The 27546-nt window shown below is 33.6% G+C and overlaps 3 protein-coding genes and 1 pseudogene across 11 annotated transcripts; 1 reads left to right on the top strand and 3 right to left on the bottom strand.

The window, feature by feature from the left end:
- The first annotated feature begins 3094 nt into the window (after nucleotides 1-3094).
- Nucleotides 3095-7539, top strand: LOC114424167 (30-kDa cleavage and polyadenylation specificity factor 30-like). Of its 8 annotated transcripts, none has more exons than XM_028391045.1 (10): nucleotides 3095-3206; nucleotides 3300-3386; nucleotides 3955-4057; nucleotides 4596-4825; nucleotides 4966-5217; nucleotides 5296-5372; nucleotides 5454-5796; nucleotides 6770-6813; nucleotides 6925-6986; nucleotides 7069-7539. In XM_028391045.1, the coding sequence occupies exons 3-9, from the start codon at nucleotides 3967-3969 to the stop codon at nucleotides 6959-6961; spliced, it is 1074 nt and encodes a 357-aa protein (XP_028246846.1). In that variant the 5' UTR covers nucleotides 3095-3206; nucleotides 3300-3386; nucleotides 3955-3966; the 3' UTR covers nucleotides 6962-6986; nucleotides 7069-7539. The 8 variants fall into 8 exon arrangements, with proteins under 8 accessions (XP_028246846.1, XP_028246833.1, XP_028246848.1 ...); XM_028391032.1 differs by having other exon boundaries at nucleotides 4605-4825; nucleotides 6770-6826; nucleotides 7069-7529; XM_028391047.1 differs by having other exon boundaries at nucleotides 7077-7529.
- A 1268-nt stretch (nucleotides 7540-8807) lies between these two features.
- LOC114397552 lies at nucleotides 8808-12231 on the bottom strand (annotated as a pseudogene).
- Nucleotides 12232-14876: 2645 nt separating this feature from the next.
- Nucleotides 14877-17447, bottom strand: LOC114424160 (subtilisin-like protease SBT1.4). The gene has a single exon (XM_028391015.1). The coding sequence runs from the start codon at nucleotides 17428-17430 to the stop codon at nucleotides 15190-15192; it is 2241 nt and encodes a 746-aa protein (XP_028246816.1). The 5' UTR covers nucleotides 17431-17447; the 3' UTR covers nucleotides 14877-15189.
- Nucleotides 17448-19652: 2205 nt separating this feature from the next.
- Nucleotides 19653-25846, bottom strand: LOC114424148 (protein TPX2-like). Of its 2 annotated transcripts, none has more exons than XM_028391009.1 (19): nucleotides 25636-25846; nucleotides 25218-25411; nucleotides 24997-25119; nucleotides 24604-24696; nucleotides 24090-24231; nucleotides 23603-23711; nucleotides 23155-23205; nucleotides 22670-22767; nucleotides 22489-22564; nucleotides 22331-22393; nucleotides 22139-22225; nucleotides 21858-21916; nucleotides 21685-21763; nucleotides 20813-20878; nucleotides 20656-20718; nucleotides 20392-20469; nucleotides 20249-20293; nucleotides 20051-20146; nucleotides 19653-19957 (listed from the first exon to the last, which is right to left on the bottom strand). In XM_028391009.1, exons 1-18 carry the CDS (start codon nucleotides 25641-25643, stop codon nucleotides 20078-20080), a joined length of 1503 nt encoding a protein of 500 aa, XP_028246810.1. In that variant the 5' UTR covers nucleotides 25644-25846; the 3' UTR covers nucleotides 19653-19957; nucleotides 20051-20077. The 2 variants fall into 2 exon arrangements, with proteins under 2 accessions (XP_028246810.1, XP_028246807.1); XM_028391006.1 differs by having other exon boundaries at nucleotides 20051-20139; nucleotides 25636-25845.
- Between the last annotated feature and the right edge of the window lie 1700 nt (nucleotides 25847-27546).

The raw sequence follows: 27546 nt of genomic DNA, 5'->3' as shown, positions 1-27546 counted from the left end.
AGGTAATCTTGACTTCTAAGTCTTTCTCCTAGTTAGTTTGAGTTTCTCTTAGTATTTCTCGTGTTTTGGGTACTGTAATAGGATGTTTTTACACTTCCATTGAAAAACCCTTATAAATGAGATTTTAAAAGTTATCTTCTTATAACATTGATGTTATTTTCGTGACCTTCACTGAATCCCAGTCACATTGACGTGAGCGGGATTTCAAAATGACGTCTTCTTTTAGTAGAATCCGAAACACCCTTTTGCCCTTTATGTTTTGACAAGGATATTTGACTCTGAATGTTGTCATTAACCTTGTTTCTAAAATCTATACTAAATTTCCTTCAATTTGGTATATAGAACCTTGCGTTTGGACTAACGAGCGTGAACGAGAGAGATCTCTGAGCGACGCAAAGAGGAATTGATGGAGAGCTCACGATAGGTGAGGGAAGTTTATTGTCATTTACAGTTTTTAATACCATAGTTGGGGGTCAGGGAACCTAACTATGGGGATGTATGCATGTTCTTGTTGCATGCTGGTTTTCAAGAAAACAATATTTTTGACTAATAGAATGCGATATATCTATTATTGATGAATAACATTATTGTTTCTATTAGACTTCTATGGTCTGAAGACCCGGAAAGAGTGAATCTTAGGCATGAACTATACATGTATGTATATGTGGAATGCGACTTACTAATGATACTATTATTGAGGATATTAATGGATGTGAGATGATGTTGTCATTGATAATTGTGTTGATATGAGTTGATGTTGTTATTGATGATTATGTTAATATGATATGATGTTGTTGTTGTTGATAATGTCATTAAAATGAGATGAGGCAATGTTGATGTAGATAATGATATTGAGGTGAGATGTTGAAAATGTCATTGTGATGATGTATGTTGTGTATGTATATGGGAGATGCAGTGACCTTGTTGGATATCCCTGGTGGGAGAAATAGAGTGGTTAAAAAGTTCTAAGTATCTCTAAAGGGGGATGGCTTAGAATCTTTAATTATCCATGGTCAATGTATTGATGGTGTCCATGTTTCATATGTTGTATGTTGTGTATGTACATGGGGGTGTAGTGACCTTGTTGGATATCCCTAGTGGGAGAAAAAAGTGGTTAAAGAATTTTAAGCATCTCTGGAGGGGGATGACTTAGAATCTTTAATTATTTACGGTCAATGCATTGATGGTGTCCATGTTTCATACGTTGTATGTATGCTGTGTATGTACATGGGGGTGTAGTGACCTTGTTGGATATCCCTAGTGGGGGAAATAGAGTGGTTAAAAAGTTTTAAGCATTTCTGGAGGGGGATGACTTAGAATATTTAATTATCCACGATCAGTGCATTGATGGTCTCCATGTTTCATACTTCACATGACATGAAAATAGTATAAACTTTGTCAGTAAGTACTTGTAGTTTCTCATAAGTATAGATACTTGTATTTGGGGGCATGTTACTCGGTTTGAAACTCCCTTGAGACTCAGGTTGATCACCGTGGGAGGGAGTTGCCTGTGTACGAAAGGGTGACCTTGACACTTGCTGCCTAGTTTTTCTAAGTAAGAGTGTTGTGTGGACACACTTAGGCTATTTCCTTAGGGATGATACCACATTGCATTTGAGAGTTGAGGTCAGGTGCATGCATCATACTGAACATGATTAATTGGAACTATGGATGGATGATGACTACTTGTTAAGTGTATGTTGGACTAATAGATGTTTGTGTATGTTTATGGTATCTGATAATGCTTTCTTACTATTTATGATTATTTGATTTTTGTATTAACTTCTTTTATAATAAACTCACCCTTCGCAATTTTTGTATCGTGTGGTTGATACCTGTGATGATCACAAACCTTTGTTTGTGGGAGCAGCATGACAATACTAGAGTACGAGAAGTGAGATTATTTTGTGGAGCCGACGTGATGATGTTAAGATTATTTTTGGAAAGAGTTGTATTTTGTTAATCAACTCCTTTGTAGCTGGTTACATAATTTTTTTTTAAAAAAATTGAGGATGTAAATCACAGATTTAGGTATATGTATGAACAAAATTACTTTTCATTATGTGAATGATGTGTACTGAGTTACTATGCCTATATATGTATTCATTTAAGTAATGGTGAGTTGTTTGAGATTGTATATTGTGAAAAAATTTACTTTAATTTTTCATAAACAAATTAACAGAGCTTTTATTTAAAAATTGAAATTCTCGCGGTGTAGAGTGATGATATCATAGCGATGAGACGGGTCGTTATAGTATACATGGGTTTGGATTAGTCTGACGATATGATCCATCTAAATTTAATGATATTGATCTGAGTATCAGATTTGAGCACAAGAAACTCCAATATATACTATTTTAAAAAAATGTTGTATAATGATAATAAAATAATAGAAAGTTAATGAATAGTTTCAAAAGCCAAAATTATATAGTTAAATAACATAATTCAATAATATGATTTCAAGTATTAGATCTAAGTACACGAAATTCAAATCTATACTATTTTAGAAAAATTTTAATTTTTTTGTTGTATAATTCTTTAATTTTTTATGTCGTGTAATGAAATAATTTTGACTTTTGAAATCATTTATTATTTTATTTTACTATAATTTCATACTTTCCCCTATATTTTTTTTCATTCTATTTTTACATGTGATTTATTATTTAACTAATAGATTTAAATATGATTAGATAGATTTGGCTCGATTGAAGAAAAAAAATTAAAACAAACAAACTCAAACCCATTAAAGTTGATCAGTGTGAATTCAAATATCCCCTAAACCAAAATTTGTAGCTGAAGTAACTTGATCTCTATCTATGTTTGAGTTTATTTTTCTAAAACATTTATATTTTAAATTATTTAATATTAAATAATGATTAAAACTAATATATATATATATATAAGAATTACATTCTGTTTTTCTTTCAAAAAATAAAAAACACATGTAATTGATTACAAATTATTTATCACATTTATTATTTATTAGTATAAATATTGCTTAGAGATTTAAAATATAAAAGCAATCATAATAATAGATTACAAATATAATACAATAATTTAATTTGGAATAAATGGATAAAAAAAAAACATGAAAAGTAAGCATGGACATCAAGACTTACAGAAAAGAAACGAAAGGCAGTCCAGTACGGGCATTACTACTCATTAGCGATAGATAAGGATAACGCGGCACTCTTCTCTTTTGTTTTGTGAGTCTCGATTCCAAATCTCTTCCTCTTTAGTCTTTATACCGAAATGGAATGCGTTGAATCACGATTCATTACCTTCTCGACTGTTGCTAGGTTATGTTAACTGTTACCTTTTATTCTTCGTTTACTTCACACTGCGCGTTACTTCATCACCAATCGTGCCGCACTTAGAACTCCGGGGTATGCTGTTTATCTTTGCTTCGACTTTTCTAATCCATGCTGTAATTAATTAATATCTTTGCTTCGACTTTAGGAATTGTAATTAATTAACTATGGCGAGAGAGATAGCTAGATTATTCAGCTAGGTTCTCTATCCTACCTTTAATTAATTATTTTAATTTTAATACATATAAATACCTAAGAACAGGTGTGTGGTTGTTTTGGCAACTTAGGTTTAAGAATAGGTTTCATGGTAAATTTTATCCATAAAATTTTCGCCCCTAATTTTGATGGGGCAACAACGACAAACATAATCCTAGTGGTTGTTAAGATGCTGATTTTGCCATGACACGGGCAGAAGCAGAGTGATAGTTTAATATTTCCTATGAAAGGAACACATGTGTGCTATCTGTTTTATTTTTTTGAAACTATCTTACTAAGTTTAGCAAAGCAGTTATTTATCTAAATTGTTGTTGCGATACATGTTCTCTGCATAGTTGTTTTACAGTTCTCTTCCTTTTCTTTGGTATTGGGTGGTTTTAATGTCTACTGTGCACTCTGATATTAACTTTCATAATTTCATTGACAGGTCAATTCGGATATGTCTTCTGATAGTGCAAAGGAAAATGCATCAGTAGTTGATTCATCAGTCACTGAAGGGAGGAATGACATTGGAAATTCAGATGATCCAGGTTTTGATAATATTTCTCTTGTCACATGCATATCATGTGAATTAAGGAGCTTAAATTGTGGGGGCAAGAAATGGAATTAGAAAAGTTATAAAGGCAGAATTACAGAACATTTCATATAAAATAAAGTGATGGAAAAATAAAAGTAAAGTCACAATTTTCTAATCAAAACATATTTGCTGGGCATGTATGGAGGAGGGGTAATGCACCCCCCTCCAGCCCACTCCCTCCCTTCTTCTGTTTAGTTGTACACTACTTCCAAATGGTGAACCAACTTCCCAATCCATCAAATCACAGAAATCTAAAACGGCAAAACATACCCTTAATTAGCAAAATTTTATTGTAGTGTGTCCTGATGATCACTGACTTTGGCAATGGTAGTGGAGCATGGAATAGTGTGTTGATCATATACTCAAGCATTTCATAGATGCATGTACATCTCTATTAACATAAATACATGGATGTGAGCTTTTTTCTTTTGCATTAAGATGTAGTTTTTTTCCCATTTTAGTTTCTGACTTAGTTTTAAACTTTTTGTTAGAGAGCTCAGGTTACAAGTTTAATGAAAACATTAATACAACTAGGGCAGATAAAGGGGGACATTCTCATGGTCAGATAGGGCATCCTACAGGAATTGGAGTGGAAAAATGGCAAAATATAAAATACTTTATCATTAAGAGTTTGAACCATCAAAACATCCATTTGTCAATTGAGAAAGGAATTTGGGCTACTCAAATCATGAATGAACCGATTCTAGAAGAAGCTTTTCATGTAAGAAACCTCGCTTTCTGATCTCAAATTATATTATATATTCTTGAAATTGTTCTATACTTTAGTGTCTGCCCAGAATTAGGAAATGAATAACAATAAGATAAAAAAAAAATTCTTGAGAATTATTTGCATATTTGCAGAATTCAGGCAGTGTAATCCTTATATTTAGTGTCAACATGAGTGGTTCCTTCCAAGGGTATGCACAAATGATGTCCTCCATTGGAAGGGGGAGAGACAATGTTTGGAGTGAGGGAACTGGTAAAAGTAATCCTTGGGGTCGCAGTTTTAAGGTCAAATGGATGTGTTTGAATGATTTGCCTTTCCACAAGACACTGCATCTCAAGAATCCGTTGAATGACTATAAGCCTGTCAAAATTAGCAGAGATTGCCAGGTTTTATCTTATTTTTCCTCTTTGATCTTTGAAATTTGTGCATATATAATGTGACTCTGAGTTGAGTGCCTTTTCTAGGAGTTATCTCCAGACATTGGTCTAGCTCTTTGTGAACTTCTTGATGGTAAGAATTATACAGATTGCCTGCCGACCAGGTAAACTTTGTAGAGGTAAAATATTGTGTTTTCAGCTGCATTTAGAGGAGGCTTGCTGTGTATCAGTTTTTGCTTTTGCAGTTTATCAAGGGATGAATTTTCTTTGAAAGGGCTTTATGCGAATACTCCAAGTTCAATGGGAGATGAAGACTGTAACTTTCCTCCACTGCATACATCGTGGTCAATGCCCTTGCCTTATTCTGCCTTGTTTTACCAAAATCAACCAGAAGTAAATAACTATCATTCAACAAACCAGAGAATCAGTGGGACAATGTTCACTGAAATATTGCCAACCACTTCTGAGTCATCACAAGTGTCAGGGATTAAACGTTCTAAGGATGTGGCTTCTCAATCTGATTTTTGGGGTCTATCTTCTGAAAGCCCTTTAGCTAGTACCCTAACTGAGGATGATTTTCTTGACATGGTACTGGGAATTTATCTTTCCTCCTCTAATCAATTATTTTGTTTTGTCCTTTTTTATTTTATTTCTGGATGTTGTTTTGTTGCCCTTGAGAATCTTCTTTAGGGATTGCCGACAATCATATGGATTTAACAAAGTCAAAGCCAATATTTGAGGTTTTCTCCTGAAAAGAGGTGCTATTTTTCACATGGTCTTAACCTGGAAGAAACTATTACGAATGTCTATTTATGCTATTAAAATGAAATATAGAATTGCCATTTAGGCAGCCTCCTGATTTGTGAAGAATTTTTACAAAAATAATAATATTAAATATGGCTTTGGTTTGTAATTATAAATTTATAATCACAACAAATGAGTATTTCTTAATACTGGTTTTTGAGGACACTGATCCTATATAGATTGGATCAATTTGTCATTTGGATTGGATCATTGGACAGCTGAAAAGCATGTGAAGGCGGAACAAGCAATTCCTCCACATTTTACCTTTCCTGCTGCAACCCTCATTATTATACTTGCTTATTTGAATTTTGGTGTATTTGAGTTCTTTTGTTAAATTGATGTTCTAGAAGTGAGAATTTCCAAGTTTTAATTTCTTATAGGAATCTCTTCTCTGTTGGGCCCTTCAAATTCTTCCTCCCCTTGTTCCTATATCTCAATGAAGACATGGAAGCCTCCTGCTGTGCCTTTACTGGATATCAAATTCCTATTCCAAAAAGATTCAACGTACTTTTTATGGGCATACATTGAGGAAAGAAAAATAGTACAAGTCATTCAATTTAATTTGGGTGTTTTTCAACCTCAACATTATTTTTATGGAAAGATTTAGGTCTTGGAGCTATTGATCAAAATTTGTTGCCTGAGGCTTACCATAGAAAGGATTTTTATTGTTCGAGTTCTGCACACATATATAATTGGTATAGCTGTATTTTTTTTTCTTCTGCTAACTCTGATTGTGTGTATGTTGTGTTGGTTGCAGTCCTATGAAGAATACCTGGAGGTCCATAGCAGATGCAAGAAACAGTTACGCACCAGTGTCAGTATTTAGATCAATATCATTTCGCAATTTTTTATTTATTTAGACATATCTATCAGTCACGGGTAACCATAATCAAGCCATCAAAATTCTTTCAGGCAACTAAACCATCTTGGAAACAACTGGAATTGTTGAGAAGTAATTCCCATGATGATGATAGGTGATTCCTTTTACCAAATTCCAAATCGTAAGTAGTTAGTTCAATCACTTCAGTGATTTCATAGCTGGGATGTATTTTGCAGGAATACAGAAGATGGGGTTGATAGAGACAGGAGCAACTCTCATGGGAGGATACATCAGTCATCTTTGCCATGGATATAACTGCTCCTCCAATATGTGAACATGTTAACTTTTCGTCAGCTAAATTTTGCACTTGCCTTGTGGTGTCATCATCTGCAAGGAGGCCCTTTTCCTGTTTTCGTATAGCAAAGACGAAGTGGAAGTTAATTGTAATTGTCTAAAATCAGTACTTGATATTGAACCTCATATTAATGCGATTCAATTGCAGTTAATTTGAGGCTTGTTTACCAATTGTACAAAATTTAGATTTAGATTGGAGTTAGATTGACCAAAACATACTTGTGGTGTGTATATAATATGCCCCTAGCATTTTTCCCCTCTGGAAAATTGTCGGCAAAGATGCTGATATTGGTAATGAGAGTAAGAATTTCAAATGTCTTCAATTTTATTAATGTTTTAAGATTGTTGGGGCCTAGATGATATTGAAATCTTCATTTCATATTTTTATGAACTGGTGTAGCTAATGAATAGACGCGCATCTGTCCTCTAAACCGGTTCAAAGTCCCAACACACAAAGTTTAAGTTTCCCTACATCAGATGGACACTTGCTTCTACATCAGGAGAGGATCCTTAGTTCCTTACTCTTAAACAACATTTGTTAACCTCTCCATGTCTAACAGTTTATGGTTACCCAAAATGAACCGAACCAGGGCTCCTCTTGTTAGAAACAGGTAACAAAGTAATTAACTCTGGACTCATATAAGCAAAATTGTAATTTTATATGTTGAATTTAAATATAAATAAATTTAATTTTTTGATATTTAATGTTATGATTCTTAAAATATTTTTTATTTAATTCTAATTTTATTTTCAATGATTCTTTTTTATTCATGATAGCAAGTTTCAACGAAGAATATTTTAAAAATAATTTTATTTTTTACTTGAGATTAGAAAAATTAAATGATGTCAACTAAGTTTCTTAATTAGTGTGAAATTAATTATTTTTGCTAGACTAATGGGGTGGGGATGGGTATCTGGTTGAGTCCCCATCCTTGGCGGGTATGAATTTTTTTTTATCCCTATTAGGAATTAGATATACACGTCCCAACCCAATAATTAAAATAATTGCAAAAAATCATAAAAAATAATTTTAAATTTTTTTAAACAAAACTGAATATATTATTTGTTTAAGGAGTCATTCTTAGACAATCAACTTGTTGTAACTCAATATAAAATTTTATCACATTAAAATTTTTTTTGAAAATTATATTCTTATTACTTAAAAATTATCCCGAAACATAAGATTTAAGAAAGAGACTATAATTTCTTATGACTTATGTTTGTCATACCGTTTTAGTTTTCAACAAATAGAAAAAATAGACAAGTAAGTATTTAAAAGTTTTAAAAAATTAATTATGTAATATATATATATAATATAAATTATAAATGCACAAACAAATAAATGTCTCAAGACATACTGCGTCTCAGATTTTATTCCAAACACACAAATATGAGATGGAATAATTAATTCATGGTTAAGGGACATGATTATGGGTCCGGCATACAATATGTTATTTAATAACAATAGTTTGACATTGACATTATTAAGAGAGTTACCATTGAGATCAACATTTAAGAAAGTAAAACAAGCTCCCAGATGCCATTGCACGGCACGTTGGGAGAGTTCCGGTTCCAAATATCTTATTCCTTTAATACCAAACAACATGATGCTCTAAAATTTTCACAGGAAGACGACAGCTATAGGGATGCTAACAGAGTACTTGCCGTTGCTAGATACCCACTTGATACATCCCGGAGCAAGCGGGTGTTTCCTTCTATTGTTTTTGCCTTCAGGATAAAATCCAACCGAGTATGAAACCTTCTGCTTCACCTCCGTGAATTCTATCTCAGCAGGGTTTATGCTTATGCCTACTGCCAGAGGCACATCAACTTCCACAGAGTAGTTTATGTTGGCGGGTCCAACATTGGTGAGCGTTCTATATTGAAACTTATGATGAAAGGAGAATATTAGGAGAAAGAAATCTATTATTGAAAATGAGTAAAAGACTTAACTCTACAAAAATGACCCTATGGAGGTTTATATACAAGCAAGATGTCTTACAGAAAATAACTAACAAACTCTAACAGAAAATAACTAACGAAGTACTTATATATAATCCCGGTGTAGAACTGTGAACTAGACCCCAACCGAATAGAAAACGAGGGATAATTGAGTTGTGCTTCCGCTATGCTTTTCACCTCGGAGCACTTCACTTTTTGGTTCAAGATGAGTCCGACTTTTTTTGTCAGTGTAGTTCAAACCACACAAATAAGGAATGTAATCAGTAGGTTGAAGATCATAAACAAGTCCTGGATCATTGGCCTTCAAAGGGTTAACATGTCCAGCACCAGTGGCAAACACATCAGCTGGTAGAAGCCTTTGGTCCAATATAGGTTTCCCTCCAAGATTCACTGTGTTAGCACTAGTCATGATTGCTGATTTTATTGCAGCAGGAGACCAATCTGGATGAGAGTTTTTCAGCAAAGCAGCAATGCCACTGAGATGAAGACAAGACATTGAGGTGCCAGAAATGATGTTGAATGGAGGAAGATTCTTGTCCAAAGACACTGGCCATGCAGCTAGAATGTTCTGCCCTGGTCCAATGATGTCTGGCTTCAGAATTCCCGGGTTTGCAAAACTTGGACCTCTTGAGGAAAAGGAAGTAACTGCGGGTGCATGTGGGTTTCCAATGACGGTTCCTTCGAACAAGATTGTAGCCGTTGGCGTTGAGGTTGAGTTTATGTAATTTTTGATGGCTAACCCAGCTTTGTAACTCACGTGTGTAGCAGGAAGAACGTGAACGTCAGCAAAGGGATTGAAGTCTTCAATATGTGAGTTCATGAGGATCATGGCTGCACCACCAGCGTTCTTAACTTCTTGTCCTTTGTCTACTCTTCTAACGAATCCACCTATGTCACACAACACTACCTTTCCCTTCACATCCACATTTTTTAAGGAACCCGGGGCACAAATGGTAGATGAATCATTTCCATTTGCACCTGCATACACAAGTGGTAGTAACGTGGACGTGAAGTTGTTGGGTTGGAAAATCGATTCCCCGTTAAATGTTTCCCCGTTGCCAAGTTTTGGTATTGCTACTATTCTTCTGATGGTGCTAGCACCAACGGTGATAATCCATGGAGCCTCATTAGACAAAGAGTTATAAAAAGGGCCAGCGTTGGCAGCTGAACACTAACGAAAATTCCCTTCTGAATTGCACTGAATGCACCAAGTGCAATTGGATCGTCAAAGAAAGGAACAGATGGTCCTCCAAGTGAGGTATTGCAGTGCCCATTCCAGCTAGTATTGCACTTTCGGAACAACCAAAGAGGTCACAAACCTTGTAAATTGCTAAGTGTGCATCTGGTGCCATACCAACTGCTGAACCCTTAGCATTGCCAAAGACACTAGCACCCTGCACAAGTCTTCCTGCAGCTGTGCTGGCTGTGTGGGTCCCATGACCAACATCATCCAGTGGAAGGGTTGAGTTTGGGTTTTTGACAAAATTTCTTGCACCAATGAGCTTGTTGTTGCAAGTCTTCTCCCCAGTGAATTCACAGCGGCCATTCCATTTTGCCGGTGGGAGTGGCATTCCTTCATCATTGAACGAAAGGTGGTCAGGGGTTATGCCGGTGTCCAGAATTCCAATTATGATGCCTTTGCCAAAATTGGAATTGGTCCATAGTCCTAGTCCCTGTTGCAACCCCAAGAAGCTTGGAGTGTGAGTTGTGTGCAAAGAAAATGTCCTTTCGGGACGGGCTGATACAACCTCCTCCTTCTCTTGAAGAGCTTTGGCTTCTTCCGGGGTCAATTTCACGGCAAATTCATCCACCACGTTGCGGTATGAGAAAGTAATGCGTTGCTGGTTCTGATCAGTTTTTGTACTATCTGGCAAAAGTGAATGGTACCAACCGTGCAAGTCCTTAGCCTGAAGAGAATTATCATCCTGAAGCTTCTTAACCCGAACAATGTAAGTCAATAAGCTGCTTGGAACATCGGGTTTCTCTTTTCCATTCACGAATTTTGTATTTTGGTGTGCTGAAGTTGGACATATACTAAATAAGAGCAAGAGCAAGAGGCAATGCAGGTTCCAACTTGGTGGATAACACTTGTTTGGTTATTGTCATGTTTGGGAATTAAGAAACAGAAAATTGAAGGTTCTTAGATTGCTAGTAACTAGGCTATATCCATATGGTTACATAGTACTGTGGAGTACAAGGGTGTTAACGATGACTAAAAAAATATTAATTATCCTCGACTATATCAAGGTATATATATATATATATATATGCACCTAGTGGCTAGCTGGGTAGAAAATATTATCAAGGTGAGAAATTTTCACGTAAATTAATGCAGTTGCATGGTGATGCCCGCTATTGACTATTGGTTATTGTGATCTAGCTAATGTTGATGATATTAGACACAAATTAAGTCAATGGACTTGGTTTAAAAATATTGCTATTACGTTATGCTTTATTCTACCAGAGGTGCTTAGCTTCAGAAAAGCTCACCACAGCAATTAACTATTTGCATTGAGAAATCAGAGTCTACACATTTCACACTTTCTTGTCAACAAGACTAACATAGGATTTCACCAAATAGACAAAAGCGTTCAAAGACATTTATCAGAAACTATACCAAAGAAATTAAAATAGAAAAAAAGCCTGTTTTGGTTACAACTTACAATTATATTCAAGTAACATCAATTTTATGGTTCTGAATTTTCTTATAATAACACTTTTTTTTATAAGTCTTAATTTTTCTCTTTATCTCCTCATTGTGTCATTAATTTCATCCCACACTTTTTTTATCCTTTTCTTTAACCTCTCCTCTTGTAGTTGTAAAAAGTTTGGAAGTAGATGTCGTGGAAACAGTACTCCTCTCCAGACAATGGTATAACAATTAACCCAAAATGCCCGCTACCCGTTGTTGGTTTGGTCGATAATTTAGTTACATTAGACACAACTCAGAGAAGGTCAAGAACATTGTGAAAAATGGTATCAGGTCACGCTCTATTTTACAACCAGATGTGATTAGCATCTGAGAACTGCCGGTGATTATTTGTATTGAGAAACCAGCTGGGACTGTCTATAGAAACATCCATCTTACACATTTGACATTTTCTTCTCAACATTCTATTTTTCTTTAATTTATTATTATTATTATTATTATTAATTAAGGCTAGCCAGCATAGGCTTTCAACAATTTCCCTTCTTTAGAATCTAAAATTTAAATATTAAAATAGAAGAAAATAAATAAAATTTGAAATTAAATCTAACAGAAAATAAAATAGATATTTCTTTTTCTATTTTAATACTCTAAAATTTTATATTCTTGAAAAAAATTGAGATAAAATTCAAAATAAGTGAGTTAAATCTTTTTAAAATAGAAAGGAAAATTAGATGATACAAGAGAAGAGATTTTCGTTAGCATAGTATTTCACCAAATAAAAAAATGAATATTCAAAGAGAAATAAAACAACTAATGTGTTATTGGCATTTCACCTGTTACTAATTACGTTCAATGCAATCAAAATGGTTCGACAAAAAAAAAAATCTAATTACGTACAATGAAATTATAAGTTTCATGTCAATTACCTGCTACTTTTCCTTCCTGCTTATAGGGCAGATCATTTTTTAACTGCATGTATTAACTTTATTTAGAATTAGAAGTTAGGGCGGTTCAATCTGACAGAAAGAATTTCAAACTATTAAAAATAGAAAAAAAGGAAAGTCACAATATTGTTTTGGTCATATTCGGACAGAATAACAACCCAAATTTGATTACAATTGAGTGTATGTCTAGACTTTAGATATGAGTTAGGTTTCAACTAAACCCACGTTTAACGTCAATCCAACCCTCACTTTGCTTCTAAATTTATGCATTAAAAAATATAGATAAATGAGTTTCCAAATTATATACACCCTCACTAAAGGTTGCCGTTAATAGGAAATCATCGATCATTCATTAATTTATTAATTTTCAATTAAACAGAGATCTTTAAATAGAGATTATGTGTGTAGGCTGTGTAAACTAGTTCTATTCTATCATTTAATTATATATAGAAGGAACCAAATTTTATTTTTGCCTAAAATATTTTACATTAATGATATATGTGTTTATTAAATGGGAAATTATTAAATGATACTGAATGTCACTTAATCCATGATTTCAATTCATATTTGACATGTAATAAAATGTTATTAATTTTTTATTTGTAAATTAAAAAAATTTAAATACATGTCACGTAAAGATTGTCGCCATAGACAGGTGGTGGATCAACACCAATAATTTTTCCTGTTAAACTCTATAATATTTTTTTTAAAAAAAATTGTTCTATAATTTTTTTATTTTTGAAAACTTTGTTGCATAAAATTTGGAGTTATTGAACTCTAAATGTTTTTTTTAGTTGATTCCATTTAATTTTCTGCAACTAATTTTTGTAGGTTATTGGAATCAATAGGCTATAGATAAAGGAAAATTGTGGAAGTTTCTGATGGCATATTCAACATTAATTAACTTGAATCTATGCGTGAGAATGGTAGAGTTTCAAGTCAAAATATAATGTGTATCAAAAGATAAGGTGTATGTATATTAGGAATTGATTTTTTTTATCATTAAGATTTAGGTAGTTTAAATGCAAAGTGAAAGATTCTATTTTATTATATGAACTTCGGTTGAATGGATGTATTGAAAGTTATTTTTTGTTTCAACTTTCAAGAAAACTTATTTATTATAATTAATGACAATCTTCACGGTAAATAGAGAATAAATTTAGTAAATAAACAAAACAAATGAAGAATAAACAAAACAAATGAAGAGAGTGTGTGAGAAGAGAGATTACGAAACAAAATCATTTTCTTGAAAGAAAAATGTCTTTGTGTGAGAATGTTATTATTTTTTGTAATCATTGAGTGAGGTACTCGATTTTGTAGAGTAATATACTATTTTGGATGAGTTACAATATTGTAATCATGTGATAGTGAAATATTTTTTTAAACGGTTCCGTGAACTTAGACAAGATGTGTCGAACGTTAAATTCATTCTTGTGTTTGTTATTATTTTTATACGGTATAATCTTTGTTATGTTCTCACAATCCTTTGTGTGTGTATGAGTAATTTTATTTATGAGAGTATTGATTATCAACAACAATATTACCTATACTTTCTATGGCTAATTATTCATTCTTCAAAAGTTCGCTGGCTAAGAATCTCTAACTAATTATTTGATATCAACTTTCATACTCGTCTATCTTTCTTGCTCTCTTTAATTAGAGGTTTAGAACACTTTAATCTCATTAGAATTAACATGAAGAAGGCCTCACGATACGACTGTCTTTTGGACTTTTTTAACCGTTGCCTTTGTCACTAACCACATAAATCTGCCTTCTCAAAATGGAAATGATGAGAAATATACGAGCAACACGTCGATCTTCTTGTATAGTCACGGTTTTTTCGTCACTAATTTTCTTTATATTATAATTGAATTTCATGCATGTACTTCTGTCAAAGCAAATGTGATTTTGGACAGTTACTTAATGGTCAAGAAAACCTAATTAAGAATATCTAAACTTGTGCTTCTAGAAGAAAATATAATTTTTCCCTACTTAGAGACGACCTTTATGGATGTATTCGATCCAATACCATTGGGAAAGTCACAATTCTAAACAAATACTATTATATTCGGTGATTTCAAAGTGGTATATATATTTGACTTATATGAACTCCAGCCAGTACGGCTTAAGAAGATTAAGACAAGCGCTTGTATATTATATCGATCTAACGAGGGTAGACGACGTTAATTTGGAGCAAACACTATATATTTAATTCGAAAACCATTCAATTAAAAAAAAGAAGCAGAAATGCTAGTGCATTTCAAACCATCAGAGATGATCTTAACACAACAAATTATTTGTTAATGAATTAATGAACTTCTACTAAGGGACTTAACACATAGTAGCAGCTCTTGAATCTTGGCTCGAAGACAATTCATTCCCTTCTTCATTTATTTCTTGAGCATTATACCCCAGACTCTGGTGTCATGCATACATGTATGTATGCATCACTTGAAAATAACAGAGATGGGGATCCTAACAGTGTGTTTGTCAGATACCCTAACCCAAGTGAGAGAACCCTGAGCAAAAGTATGGTTGCCTCTATTTTCTTTTCTCTGTGGAATAAACTCCACAGAGAATGTAACCTTCTGGTTCACCTCCGTGAAGGTTATCTGACTAGGGTTCACACTTATCCCCAAGGCCAAAGGCACGTCAAGTTCCACGGTGTAAGTTGATTGTGCAGGTCCAACATTGGTCAACGTTCTGCTGTAGTATTGTGAACTAGACCCCATCAAAATAGAAAACGAAGGGTAATTGAGTTGTGCTTCTGGTATGGCTTTCACGCTAGAGCATCTCACTCTACTTTGCACAAGAATTGCAATCTCTTTATCGTCATAACCCAAACCACACAAATAAGGAACGTAATCCTCTGGCTGAATATCATAAACAAGCCCTGGATCATTTGCTTTATTAGGGTTAACATGGCCTGCACCAGTGGCAAAAATGTCAGCAGGTAAATTCCTTTGGTCAACTATGGGTGTGCCTCCGAGGTTAACCGTGTTAGCAGTGGTCATAATCGCTGACTTTATAGCCGCAGGGGACCAATCAGGGTGTGCACTTTTGAGCAAAGCAGCAACACCACTAAGGTGAGGGCACGACATTGATGTTCCTGAAACAATGTTATACGCTGGGATTTTGTTGTCTACGGACACAGCCCATGCAGCTAGAATGTTCACTCCGGGTCCAATGATGTCGGGTTTTAGAATCCCGGGACTTGCCTGGCTTGGACCCCTTGAAGAAAAAGAAACAACCGTGGGAGCAAGTGCATCACCAATCACGGTTCCTTTGAAGGAGATTGTTGCAGTTGGTGAGTAAGTTGAGTTTATGTAAGACTTTATGGCCAACCCAGCAACGTAACTCAATTCCACTGTGGGCAAAACATAAGCAACAGCGAAAGTACTGAAGCCAAAGGACTCTGGGTTGGCGAGGATCATGGCTGCACCACCTGCTTTCAGAACTTCTTGTCCTTTTTCAACGCTTGGAAGGCCTCCACCTATGTCGCACACCACCACCTTTCCCTTGACATCAACATTGTTTAAGGATCCTGGGAGACAGAACTCGGAGTTGTTGTTTCCGTTTGCACCAGGATACACAAGTGGCAACAAACTAGGGGAATAGTCTTGGGGTTGGAACAAAGATTCCCCTTCATATTCTGCACCGTTTCCAAGCACTGCTGATGCTGCTATTTTTCTGTCAATGGTGCTTGCACCAACGGTCAGAATCCACGGTGCTTCGTTGGATAGAGTGCTGTAGTTAGGGCCAGAGTTTGCAGCTGAGCAACTAACGAAAACCCCACTCTGAATAGCCGCAAATGCGCCAATAGCAATAGGGTCTTCGAAGAATGGAAGAGAGCCTAAACCGAGGGAAAGAGAAAGAACATCGACACCATCATCAATGGCTATGTCCATTGCGGCTAAGATGGCACTTTCGGTGCACCCAACTTTATCATTGCACACTTTGTACATTGCCACGTGAGCATTAGGTGCGATGCCAGATGCAGTGCCCCGAGCCATGCCAAAAACGCTAGCGTTCTCTACAAATCTTCCAGTGGCTTCTGCAGCAGTGTGGGTTCCGTGGAAGAAGTTTTCAAAAGGAGGTTCTTCAATAGCTCTTTTGAGCAAGTTCCTTGCACCGATGAGTTTGTTGTTGCATGTCCTTTGCCCCGTGAACTCGCAGTGTCCGTTCCATTTTGCTGGTGGAGGTGGCATTCCTTCATCGTTAAAAGATGGGTGGAAAGGGTATATACCTGTGTCTATCACTCCAATTATGACACCTTCGCCAAGGTTGGAGCTATTCCACAATCCAACACCTTGTTGCAGCCCCAAGAAAGATGGAGTGTGTGTTGTGTGCAATGAAAGGGTCCTTTCAGGACGAGCTGACACAATCTCATCTTTCTCTTCAAGAGCTTCGGCTTCTTCTGGGGTTAGCTTCACGGCAAATCCAGATGCCACGTTGCGGTAAGAGAAAACCAGGTTCTTGTGAGTGGTTTCTGGCAGGAACGAGCTGTACCAATTATATAACTCTTCTGATTGAAGAAAAGGTATAGTTTCGGGCTTTTTGACGTGAACAATATAAGTTTTCAAGTTGTTATTGCCATGCTCTTCGGCCATTGAAGTTGGGTTGGCACTAAGCATGAAAATAAGACCCAGAAGCAAAGCAAGCTCCATCACGTACTTGCTTTTCTCCATCGTTGGAATTTAATTTGGTAAAGTTACTTGGGTTGGGGTTGGCCTAGTGCCATATGCATGTATATATACATTTAGTGGAAAACAAAATCCGTGTGATTAACGATGGCAATTGTGTTGATAAAGTTAGATTTATAAAAAATTCCTCTACAAAATATATTTCTTTGGTCATAGTTTTACTACTTGGCAAACAAGGAAATGGCCTGCAATAATTGAGCAACGTTATTGGTATAAAGATTTTTTTTATAGCATTATTCTTTTACCTTTGTCTTTGATATTAATTATTTTATCTCAGCTTCCTTCTTGTACAATATTTTGTATAAAATAATATACCAATGTAATTCCTCACAAAAATTTGCTGGCCCAGGACGGTTTATATTGTATATGTACAGCCTGATATTTAGTGCTATCAAAATATTTTTTTTAATGATGTTATTGATACAAAGTATTTATTGATTTTATTAATAATTAATCTTTTTAAAAAAAAATGATTGATTGTTTTAATAGAATTTTTCTTTTTCAATCATATTTTTTTATTTATAAAACTAATATGAAATCTTATTTAAAAAAATCAAATCTAATATACCAACTTGTTAGTGTTTAACAAAATATTAAGATAACTATAGTACATAAATTAAGCCACTCACATGGTAATGCCCGCCCTAATTCTTGTGTGTGTTGATTGTTCTGGACGAGGTCCGTCGCCAATAGGCGGAGAGTCATTCTACGTACAGCTGTATTCTATAAGGCATCGCCCGAACATTTCCATATGTTCCTCTCCGTACTGATGAGTTAGACGTACGCAAAAGGACAAGTTTATATATAAAATTCAATGTTCTAACTATTTTTGAACTAGGAGAAGCATGCCATCTCTTCAGTATAAATAAGATTTTAGCATTAATTATTGCTATTATTTTTAGATATTTTTTATCATATATATTTTTATTCATTAAGGTTTTAGTCTTTGTAGTTAACACATCATTCTTTATAAGATAATAGTTCTTGCATGAATGAGAGATTAAAATCAAAATAAAAGAAAATATAAAAAATTGGAATCTTAATAAAAGAAAATTATAAGGATAAATCAATAAGTTATTAGTTTGAATGATACTTCATTCATATCAATAATATGGTTAAAAAAATACATGAAAAATAAAATTAGTATCAATAATATGATTAAAAAAATACATGAAAAATAAAATTAGTAAAAATGATAAAGACCGAAATATTTATGTCAAATACATTTTACTCATTTATTTCCACTAATGTTTGAACGCTTTTTTAGATTTTGAAAATTCACTTTTAAAATAATGAAGTTAAATTGATAGTTTTACAAAAACTCAATTAGTTTATTGTCACTTTTATATCTATTTTAACATTTATTAATAATTTATTTTGAAAATAAAAATCATACCTATGAATTGAAGTAACACACTAATTAAAATTTTCTTAAATTAATGTTGTATATATTATTGTGTCACAAGTTCAAAAATATCACGCATATATTTGTGACACTTTATAAGTTTTTAGTTTCACATTAATTAACACTTTATTAGTTTCACACTAATCATGCCTTCTGTTTATACCTTTCATGATTTATTTAAGAATAATTTCTCATCATATTGCGACAGGAATGTTGGGAATATTAACAGATCTAGCTTAATTATTATGTCCTTCCTATTCATTGCAGGTGGGAAATGTGTTAGCATAAGTCAAGCTTACAATTATTCGGAATCTCTTGCACAAACGAGTATTTTACATAGAGATCAAAAACATAGAATTTCATTAACAATTAGCACTTTAATTAACAACTCGATAAATTTCGTAAATTTTTTTAGGAGGCTTCAATTACATATATAGAACGTATCCATTTTTTGTAGTACAAACGTTAGTCTTATTGGAATTATCCAATTCATTCTTCAAAACTATATCACATCTCAAATATGATAAAATAGGATATAATAAAATAATATTTTACAAGTAGATAATTATTTTGAATAAATTTATAATTTCTTTGGGTAAGATTGTTAAGTACCATAGGTGTGCTCACAAAAATTTGTATAAATCAAAATATTCGGTTTAGTATTCTAAACTATTGATAATATGTAAAACATAAATTATAATATATTTTTTATGATATTTATTCAAAATATTAGAATAGACAGTAGCACAGAATACTAAACCCTATATTTTGATTTATACAAATTATAGTGACACTAATCAAATGCAGAAAATAGGCATGGAGGTTAAGTATAATACACTTGCCTATTAAGGATTTTATTATTGGATTATGATCGGGGGGAGTTGTACAAGATACAAGTGATGCAGAATTTAGAAGGCTAACTTCTGTCCTAACAGTAATTTTCTAAGATTCTGTGTACCAATAAAAAAAAATCTGAGAAAAGTTGTTAGGCGCCTGTTAGATTCAGCTATGTTGCCATGGAAGTTCAACTCTGGCAGAGAAAATACTTTCTCAGCTATGTTGCACATTGGCCCTTGTCTGTATTGCGATCATCGAATTCCCAAGCTCCTGCACCATTTCAGTTGAAAGCAGATAATACAGCCAATGAAATGTACCAAACAGGCAAACACTAACAATAGTAGTAGTGCCAATTATGCATACCTCCTTGCTGTCAACACAGTACCAGCTTCACTGTCGCAACCTTCCCTCCCACTGTGAATTTGCCTTCCCCCAAATACGAAAGGTGTTTCCTATACACTATTTGTGTCAGCAAGAAGATGAATATTTAACGACTATGATGAATCAGTAAAAGAAAATCATAGGCTAAATGCATTCTCTTCAGGCAGTGCTATCTATTACCTTCACATCCAGATGAAAAGAACTTCTTATATTTTCTTTTGAATCCTTGCACCCAGAAACAAATAACTCAGTATGATACCAAAGAGACCAATAAAAAATAATACACGATAGTCACATTTAATTCAAAATTATAGAAGGAAAACCTCTCTGAACACTCTGGAATGCCGAAGCAGTTTCAACTGAGATCCATTATTTGACTGGACTTCGGATGTTAGGGACATCTGCCAACATTTTACGATAGGAGAATGAATGAGAATAGTAGAATTAAATATCTTTTATCAACAGTAACAATACTACCGATTAAGTGAAGAAACCTTCAATCCAAAATGGCTTTGGATTAAATTAAAGGAAATTGCAGTTAAGAAAAAAATATGTAAGGAGCAAGAAAAAGATCAGCATGAATTCACCTTGCTAAAGAGTTCGATTGGTGGGTTATGCTGAACCCTCTTTTCCGTATGGAAATTGAATTCCTGTACGAATTGAAGCAAGATGTGATATCGTCATATTTTTTTATCCAGACTCTCGATGTTATTAAGGGGTGAAAAAACAAGCAAACCAACTCACCATTGGCACTGTGGTTTCCTGCTTTCTGTTCCGGAAAACACCAATATCTCCTTTACTTGAAAGAATCTGCACCGGCACTTTACAGTTGGTAGTGCAGCAAATAAAAAAAATAACAGTGGAAAGAAAGGTAGAACATACTTTATACAGATAACAGAATGAAAATGAAGTATTGTAATAGAAATCCACCTTTTCATTGCATCTTTCAAAGATCAAAATACTTAAATACAGAAAAACCATAAGCAAAAGAAAATTTTATAAACAAATTAGAGTTACCATACTTTCATTTGCATTATTTATATTGACTTTGAGATTTAGCATAATAACTTGAGTTTTACAGGAAATTCTCTTGACAAACAGTTTCAGAAATAATCTTACGTTAATCCTAAGACTGGGTCATAAAAGAAAAAAAAAACAAGTGAAAATGAAAATAAGAGTCTGAAAACTAGTATACAAAAGCAGCAATTTTAAGATGCAACTTCATCATAATTGAAAAACTGGCCAGTGAATGTTTAATACAATGTCGACCAAACCTCCCAAAAGGGTATGATGTCGTAGTGTCTGGCATAACTTGTTGCCAAACAAAATTTTAAGAAAAGAAACTTTCAAAAAAGCAATTAGTTTTCATGAAGAAAACTTTGAAAAGAAAACCTCATTAGTTGTGCAATTTGCTTAAATGTATTCATTAAAGTCATACAAATTGTACAGTACAAACTATTCAAATTTTAATTGGAGATAGATGGTTGGTTAAAATTAAGAAATTTGAAATTTTTAACTCATACAACTAGAATATAATTTAAAGTTAATTGTTTTGTTTCTTCATAAAACTGTAGTCCAGGTATCTTCATATCAAATTATTGCCAATATCTCGTTACCTTCTTATTAAGAGGACGAGCTTTAAAACTATGTGCAAAATCCAATCCATCATGCTTTGGAGCACCCATGGCAGATGGCCTATGCAAAGGGAGTATTTTGAAGTTAGTACCATTGTTTCATGATTTATGGAAATAGAATGTTAATTCTAAACATTTATCATCGCATCTGCTACCTTCTCAAATCCCTGATTCTATTTTCTTGAGCAGAAACAGCTCTATGTTTGTCCAAATCCTGCAACCAGCAAACTTCAGTTCCCCGGAGATCACTAATCATATATATCTTGTAACAACAAATTAAAGCAAGAAAATGCAGGTCAAAAGCAGTACAGCTTCAGAAATTTCATAACCAATGTAATTCATATATCGGTACAAGAAAAATGAATGGCATTGACAGAATAAAGCTATGTGAAGAGACATTAATATTACTACTTAAAATTGTGTGAATTTAATTAACCTTATCAGAATCATTGCAATGAAGTGAGGACGTAGAAGTCGCAGATGTATGCTGCATGGCCCTCTCTTGTGTCTTGAGATGAAATTCCTAAGACGACATAAAAGAACATGAGCTTCAAGATAACTAATTCTTTGTCTGGTTAATCATTGTGGTTCAATTCTTATGAAAGCAAGTGTCAAGACTCGAGCTTACTTGAAATTCTGGCAATCGTGGAGTGCTCCTCTTGGGAAGTGGCAACGAAGGAGCATTTAGAATCTAGGTTATGAGCATAATTAGTAAGGGGAAAGGATGTAAAAGATAACGATAAGATTAACCTAACAAAACAAATTCTAAAAACAGAAAGTACTGACTTTTCTGTTTAACGGGCGTGCTCTGAATATGGGGGCAGCCACTGTCACAACTTCTGCCTCTGCAGCAATTTTAGGTCTGGAAAGCACAAGTATAATATGTTGACTTCAATTGTGAGGAAGAAGAATCATGTTTGAAGAAAAGTCACCTTCGTTAAGGTTTTACTACACTAGAATAACAAACCTAATCCTTTGTGCTCTGTGAGCCGTTTCTAGGTCAGGCTCTCTAGGGATAGTAATCTTCAGCTTGGAATGTCCAGAATTTTGATCAACAGTTGCAACCTGCAAGAATATGCAAATTTATAGCACACCATCATGTGAACCTATTCCCTATCCCTAATTAAATATGACCCTTTGCCCAAAGGAATTTAACTATTTTTTTTTATATTGCTATTCAAATTTGTAATTAAATACTTATCAAGAGTACCCTCCTTGGCCATTATTTGATATATTTCCACTCATAACAACAGTTTTGTATCATGAAAACAATAAGGATGAAATTTCTGTTCATTCGTTTACAAAAATCAATTAGGGAAAGCAATAATGAACAACAAAGGTGGGCAAAAATATATATGGTACAGAATATGAGCATCATACAAGTCATATGAAGAATATATTTGGCAAATGGCAAGTACAATCTACTCAAGCAGTCTGCATTACAACCCTTACCTTCTTAGGTGCCTTGTGGACAAAATTAACTTGCTGCTTCACATCACCAACCTATCATAGAGAAGATACAGTAAGCAATCCAATTACCCAGTCTAAAAATAAATGGAATGCCATCAATAGTAAATACACATTTAAATTCTCAGTTCATGGTTTCAAGTACTTCCATGCTACCAGCCAAACATGGGGGCAAATTTACTTCTAATAACCTATAATCTATAATCCATTAAATTGTTAACCATGAAAAAAATCAACTTAAGCTCTCATAACTACCTTAAAGCATTTCTGATACAAAAAAGTGGCACACAATTTTAATGGCAAATGTATCATTAGCAACTTATTAAGAGCTGCACAAAATTTTAAGGCACTAATGTTCAGAGACAAACATAACAGTCACTTCTTCAGTTATTAGATAATCACAGGAAGAAGTAGAATAGTCAAATTTACAGACCTTGTGCAAGCTACCGCCTTCTAATTTCTGCCGTTTGGCAGCTTGACACTCTATCCCGGAAGAGGTAGATGAATTCATTTTTTTGTTATGATCTTGTAGTTTCTGAAACCTGAGGACAATGGAATAGTTGAGTTGTAGATATACAAGGAAAAACAGTTTTCTTGGCATCCAAGGATTAGAAACTTAGATACAACCATAAAACATCATAGCACCAAAGAGAAAAAGTAGGGAATAAATGCAGTAATACTCCGGCAATCCTACTTAATAAGAATTCACGATTTCATAAAGAACAAAGTAACCATCCAAGAAAGAAAGCATTTAAATCAATGCACCATGCCGAGCAAACAGATATCTTATGGTAGAATGCAGTGACATGATTCAATTCAAAAAATGTTTGCCAACTAATCAAGTGTTGCAAGACTGTTTGATTTTCAATAATAATTCATGCCTTGAACCATGACAAAGGACAAGTTTCTCCGATGATCACCTTGAGCTAACAATTGGATGGGGCCGATTTTGCTTAGCCAACAGACTAGCAGTAGGTTTCATTAGTGTTGAACCCTTCATCACAGCAGATTTAACCTTAGAATTCAAATTGCCGCCAATTGTCTTACTGCTAAAGGTCATTCCTGAAAAGACATAATTACATATCAAGCTTAGGAAAAAAAAGGTTTAGACAGAAGGTAAAAGGAAAAATACATAAAGAAAAATGCAAAAACATAATGTTATAAGTTATAGAAGCAAACTGTAATGAGTTATAAATTACGAAAATACTACAGTTCAGAACAAAAATGCTGTGGCACAAGAGATTAAATTCAACATACATTAGGTTCACAATTCAAACAACAGTATGAGTGCCTCAGACTATATAGATAGGGTTTAAAGAGAAATGTTTATGAAGTCAAAGTTGAGCTGTGCAATTAATCAGTTGATGTGTGGGGAAGGATCACAAGATGTATAAGCAAAAAAATTCATTAAAGACTTACTGTAAGATTGGTTACCTGAGGTTACGTGTAACAGTTGCATATTAACATCCCGCGAAACACCACTCAGCAAGGCAGAAATGTTCCCACTCCCACCCCCTCCTTTTGAACCTGCCAAGACGAAAGCATCAGTAAAGTAAGCCACGAGCCATGACCCTTCCAACATAACACATAATAGAAAATCGGAGTAAACTCTCATTCTAGTTCCGAGATTGCAAGTGTAGGTCATTTTAGTCCTTTACAAAATTCTCATATCAGTCCCCTAATCTTTAGCATAAAAAATTAGATTAAAGTAAATGGCGTTTTGTAAAATCAGGATTATGATGAGCCTAAATCTAAGGATTGAGTTCAGACTGTGTGTTTAGCAGCGCGAGAGTAAAATCAAGAGAACAGGGGAAGAAGATTGCATACCGTCATGGTGAAAAACGGTGCGAGAAAATCCAATCCCGGACGGAACATTAGAATTGGCAGCGTGAACGGTGGTTGCGCATTCCCTAACGTCGTCCTCTCTCGCCACTAACTTCGCCACAAAAGCTGAAACCAAAAAAAAAAAAAAAAACACAGTGATTACAAAACAATGAACATTTATGGAAAAGAAGGAAAGAATAGAAGAAAAAGAGGGTTAAACAGACGAGAAGGAGGATAGCTGCCGGCGGAATGAAACCAGAGTTCGGCTTGGCGAGCTTGAGCGGGAGTTTCTTGTGCACCGAAATCGAAGAATCGAACTGCGTCGAACTCGTAATCCAAGTCAATCTCGTGAGCAACGAACACCTGTGACTCTATTTCCATTTCTGACTCTTCCATCATCATCATCTCTTCTTCCTCACTAAGATAGGTTTCAATTCAAATGCACTATCATTATTAGTATTATTTAATGTAAACAAGTATTTTGTGTGCGTTCAAACTCTTGGCAGTGCCACCCTCGCTTGAAGTAGTGTTGAGGTTTTGCAATTAGACGGAATAGAAATAGAAATCTAATATAATAATTAATGAGTAATTATGAATTACGATGAGAAAAATACAAAATTAGTCATCTAATAGTAGGCTTACCCTGCCATCGATTTTGTAATTTTGTTTGTCTGGTTGCGGTGGGACCCGTGAGGAGTAAGTGAGTAACGACCAACGATCCAAAATTTGAATTGTATGGGACAGTGTGTTTGGACGGATTCACCCTTCGATTTTGGATTGGATATGAGAGAGTGCTACAATTTGAAGGGAAGTGGTGCTTTGGACTGCGTTATGTTATGTTATGTGTGGTCACTGCTCAGACTCAGACTCTGCGATTTCGGCGCCTCCTCGTTTACCTTTCGCTATCCATCATTTTTTACGTAACGGCTCTCTTTCTGTGCTCCTGGGCTGGGCTCGGATTAGATGGGCCGGGTAACACTGATATGCAGTCCAAAGTAAAGTCCACTTACCCGAGCAAGAGCATTTTTAAAGAATTTTAAAATATTTTTTTATAATATTTAATTAGAATTTTTAAATAATATAAATAAATCTTTCAGTATTTATTTAATACTTTGAAAGTTTTTTAAGGAAGATAATAAAATTTGATGGTATTTAATTAATATTTTTATAATTTATAAAAAGTCTTTTGACATTTAAAAATATATAAATTTTGATGAATTTCATTATACTTTTTAGTATAAAATATCTATCAAATAATTTAATTCAAACTCTTGAGATTTTTTTTGACTTTTTTATTTTCTTTTATTGATTACTAGACTTTATTTTCTTTCATAACACTTGCTCTTTTATATCTTTAATATTTTTCAAGATATGTGTGTCATATATTTTTTTCCTATTCATCTGGGATAAAAAATGTTAAATATACTTCTCTCCTATGTACTTTTTCCTTTGTTTTCTAAATTTAATTAATGTTTTGTTTAATGTGCTAAGACTAGTCATGCATATTAATCATGTCTATTACTTGTTTGACACAATGTTTTCCTGATCATCACTCTTAATTTTGTTATCTACATAATTCAATAATTCTCCTATCAATTTTTCACCCTCACTACTTCCTTCTAGTATATGCTTATTATTGCACACCATTTAAACATGACATTAGATTTATCATGAAATAATTGTAGTAATTAAAAAAAATCAAAAAATAAAGTGTAATTTTAAATCTATTATTCAAATCCAAAAGTAAGAATGAGAAGATTCTATTGCAAGAAAAATTAGTATACCAGGATATAAAGCTAGAATAAATATAACTATTAAAAAAATTATATTGGTTTTACTTTTTTTTATCCAAACTTCATCATTTTTTTTTCACTAACTCTTGTAATTTTGAAAGTGTTTTTAAGAATTCGTAAAATATTTTTAAATCTTATAAATATATAAAGTTCATTCAAATCCTTTAAATTATTATGATATAAATCTATTAAAATCCAAATTATCATACAATTTTGGTCAAAAAATATGGTAAGTCATAATATTTTTAGATAATCTTTAAAATACACAAGACTTTCTTATGTTAAAATAATATTTTAAAATCATAATTCAATTCATCTCCTAAGACTCAAAAGTGGTACAACGATTAAATATTTTTTTAGAGTTTTCACAAATATTTTTAAGTAAATAAAATACTTCTGATGATTCCCAATTGAAAAAATGATTTCGATATAAGAGATGATTGTGATCTAAGAACCAATTTGATTCGTTATAAGTATGATACTCGATAAAACATTAAGAACATGACAGGATAAAAAATAAATAAGTTACATGACAATTTTTTATATCCTTACATCATTTGACGAATAATAAATAATACAAGTAAAATAATATAAAATTTATTATAATATTTAATATAATTATCTTAATAATATTGATATCAAATTTAATAGATTTACTGAATTAAAAAGAAATAAATTAGAATAATAAAATCTAGTGTTTCATTTTTAAAATGGTTATGTTGATTTATTATTATTTTTTCAGTTGTTAAAAATATATAAA

This window comes from Glycine soja, chromosome 1, assembly GCF_004193775.1.
Source record: "Glycine soja cultivar W05 chromosome 1, ASM419377v2, whole genome shotgun sequence".
Taxonomy (NCBI): Eukaryota; Viridiplantae; Streptophyta; class Magnoliopsida; order Fabales; family Fabaceae; genus Glycine; species Glycine soja.
The sequence above is the reverse complement of the archived record's forward strand: the minus strand, read 5'-3'. Positions and strand labels throughout refer to the sequence as shown.

Excerpts from the sequence above, each read along its gene's own strand:
- LOC114424148 (XM_028391006.1), bottom strand. Across the intron at positions 22,226-22,330 it reads CACGATTGCCAGAATTTCAA|GAATTTCATCTCAAGACACA; the intron begins GTAAGCTCGAGT and ends ATGTCGTCTTAG. Across the intron at positions 21,917-22,138 it reads ATTGCAATGATTCTGATAAG|GATTTGGACAAACATAGAGC; the intron begins GTTAATTAAATT and ends TGCTGGTTGCAG.
- LOC114424167 (XM_028391022.1), top strand. The coding sequence starts at position 3,967 with ATGTCTTCTGATAGTGCAAAGGAAAATGCATCAGTAGTTGATTCATCA. Across the intron at positions 4,826-4,965 it reads TTCTAGAAGAAGCTTTTCAT|AATTCAGGCAGTGTAATCCT; the intron begins GTAAGAAACCTC and ends GCATATTTGCAG. Across the intron at positions 5,797-6,769 it reads AGGATGATTTTCTTGACATG|TCCTATGAAGAATACCTGGA; the intron begins GTACTGGGAATT and ends TGTTGGTTGCAG.
- LOC114424160 (XM_028391015.1), bottom strand. The coding sequence starts at position 17,430 with ATGGAGAAAAGCAAGTACGTGATGGAGCTTGCTTTGCTTCTGGGTCTT.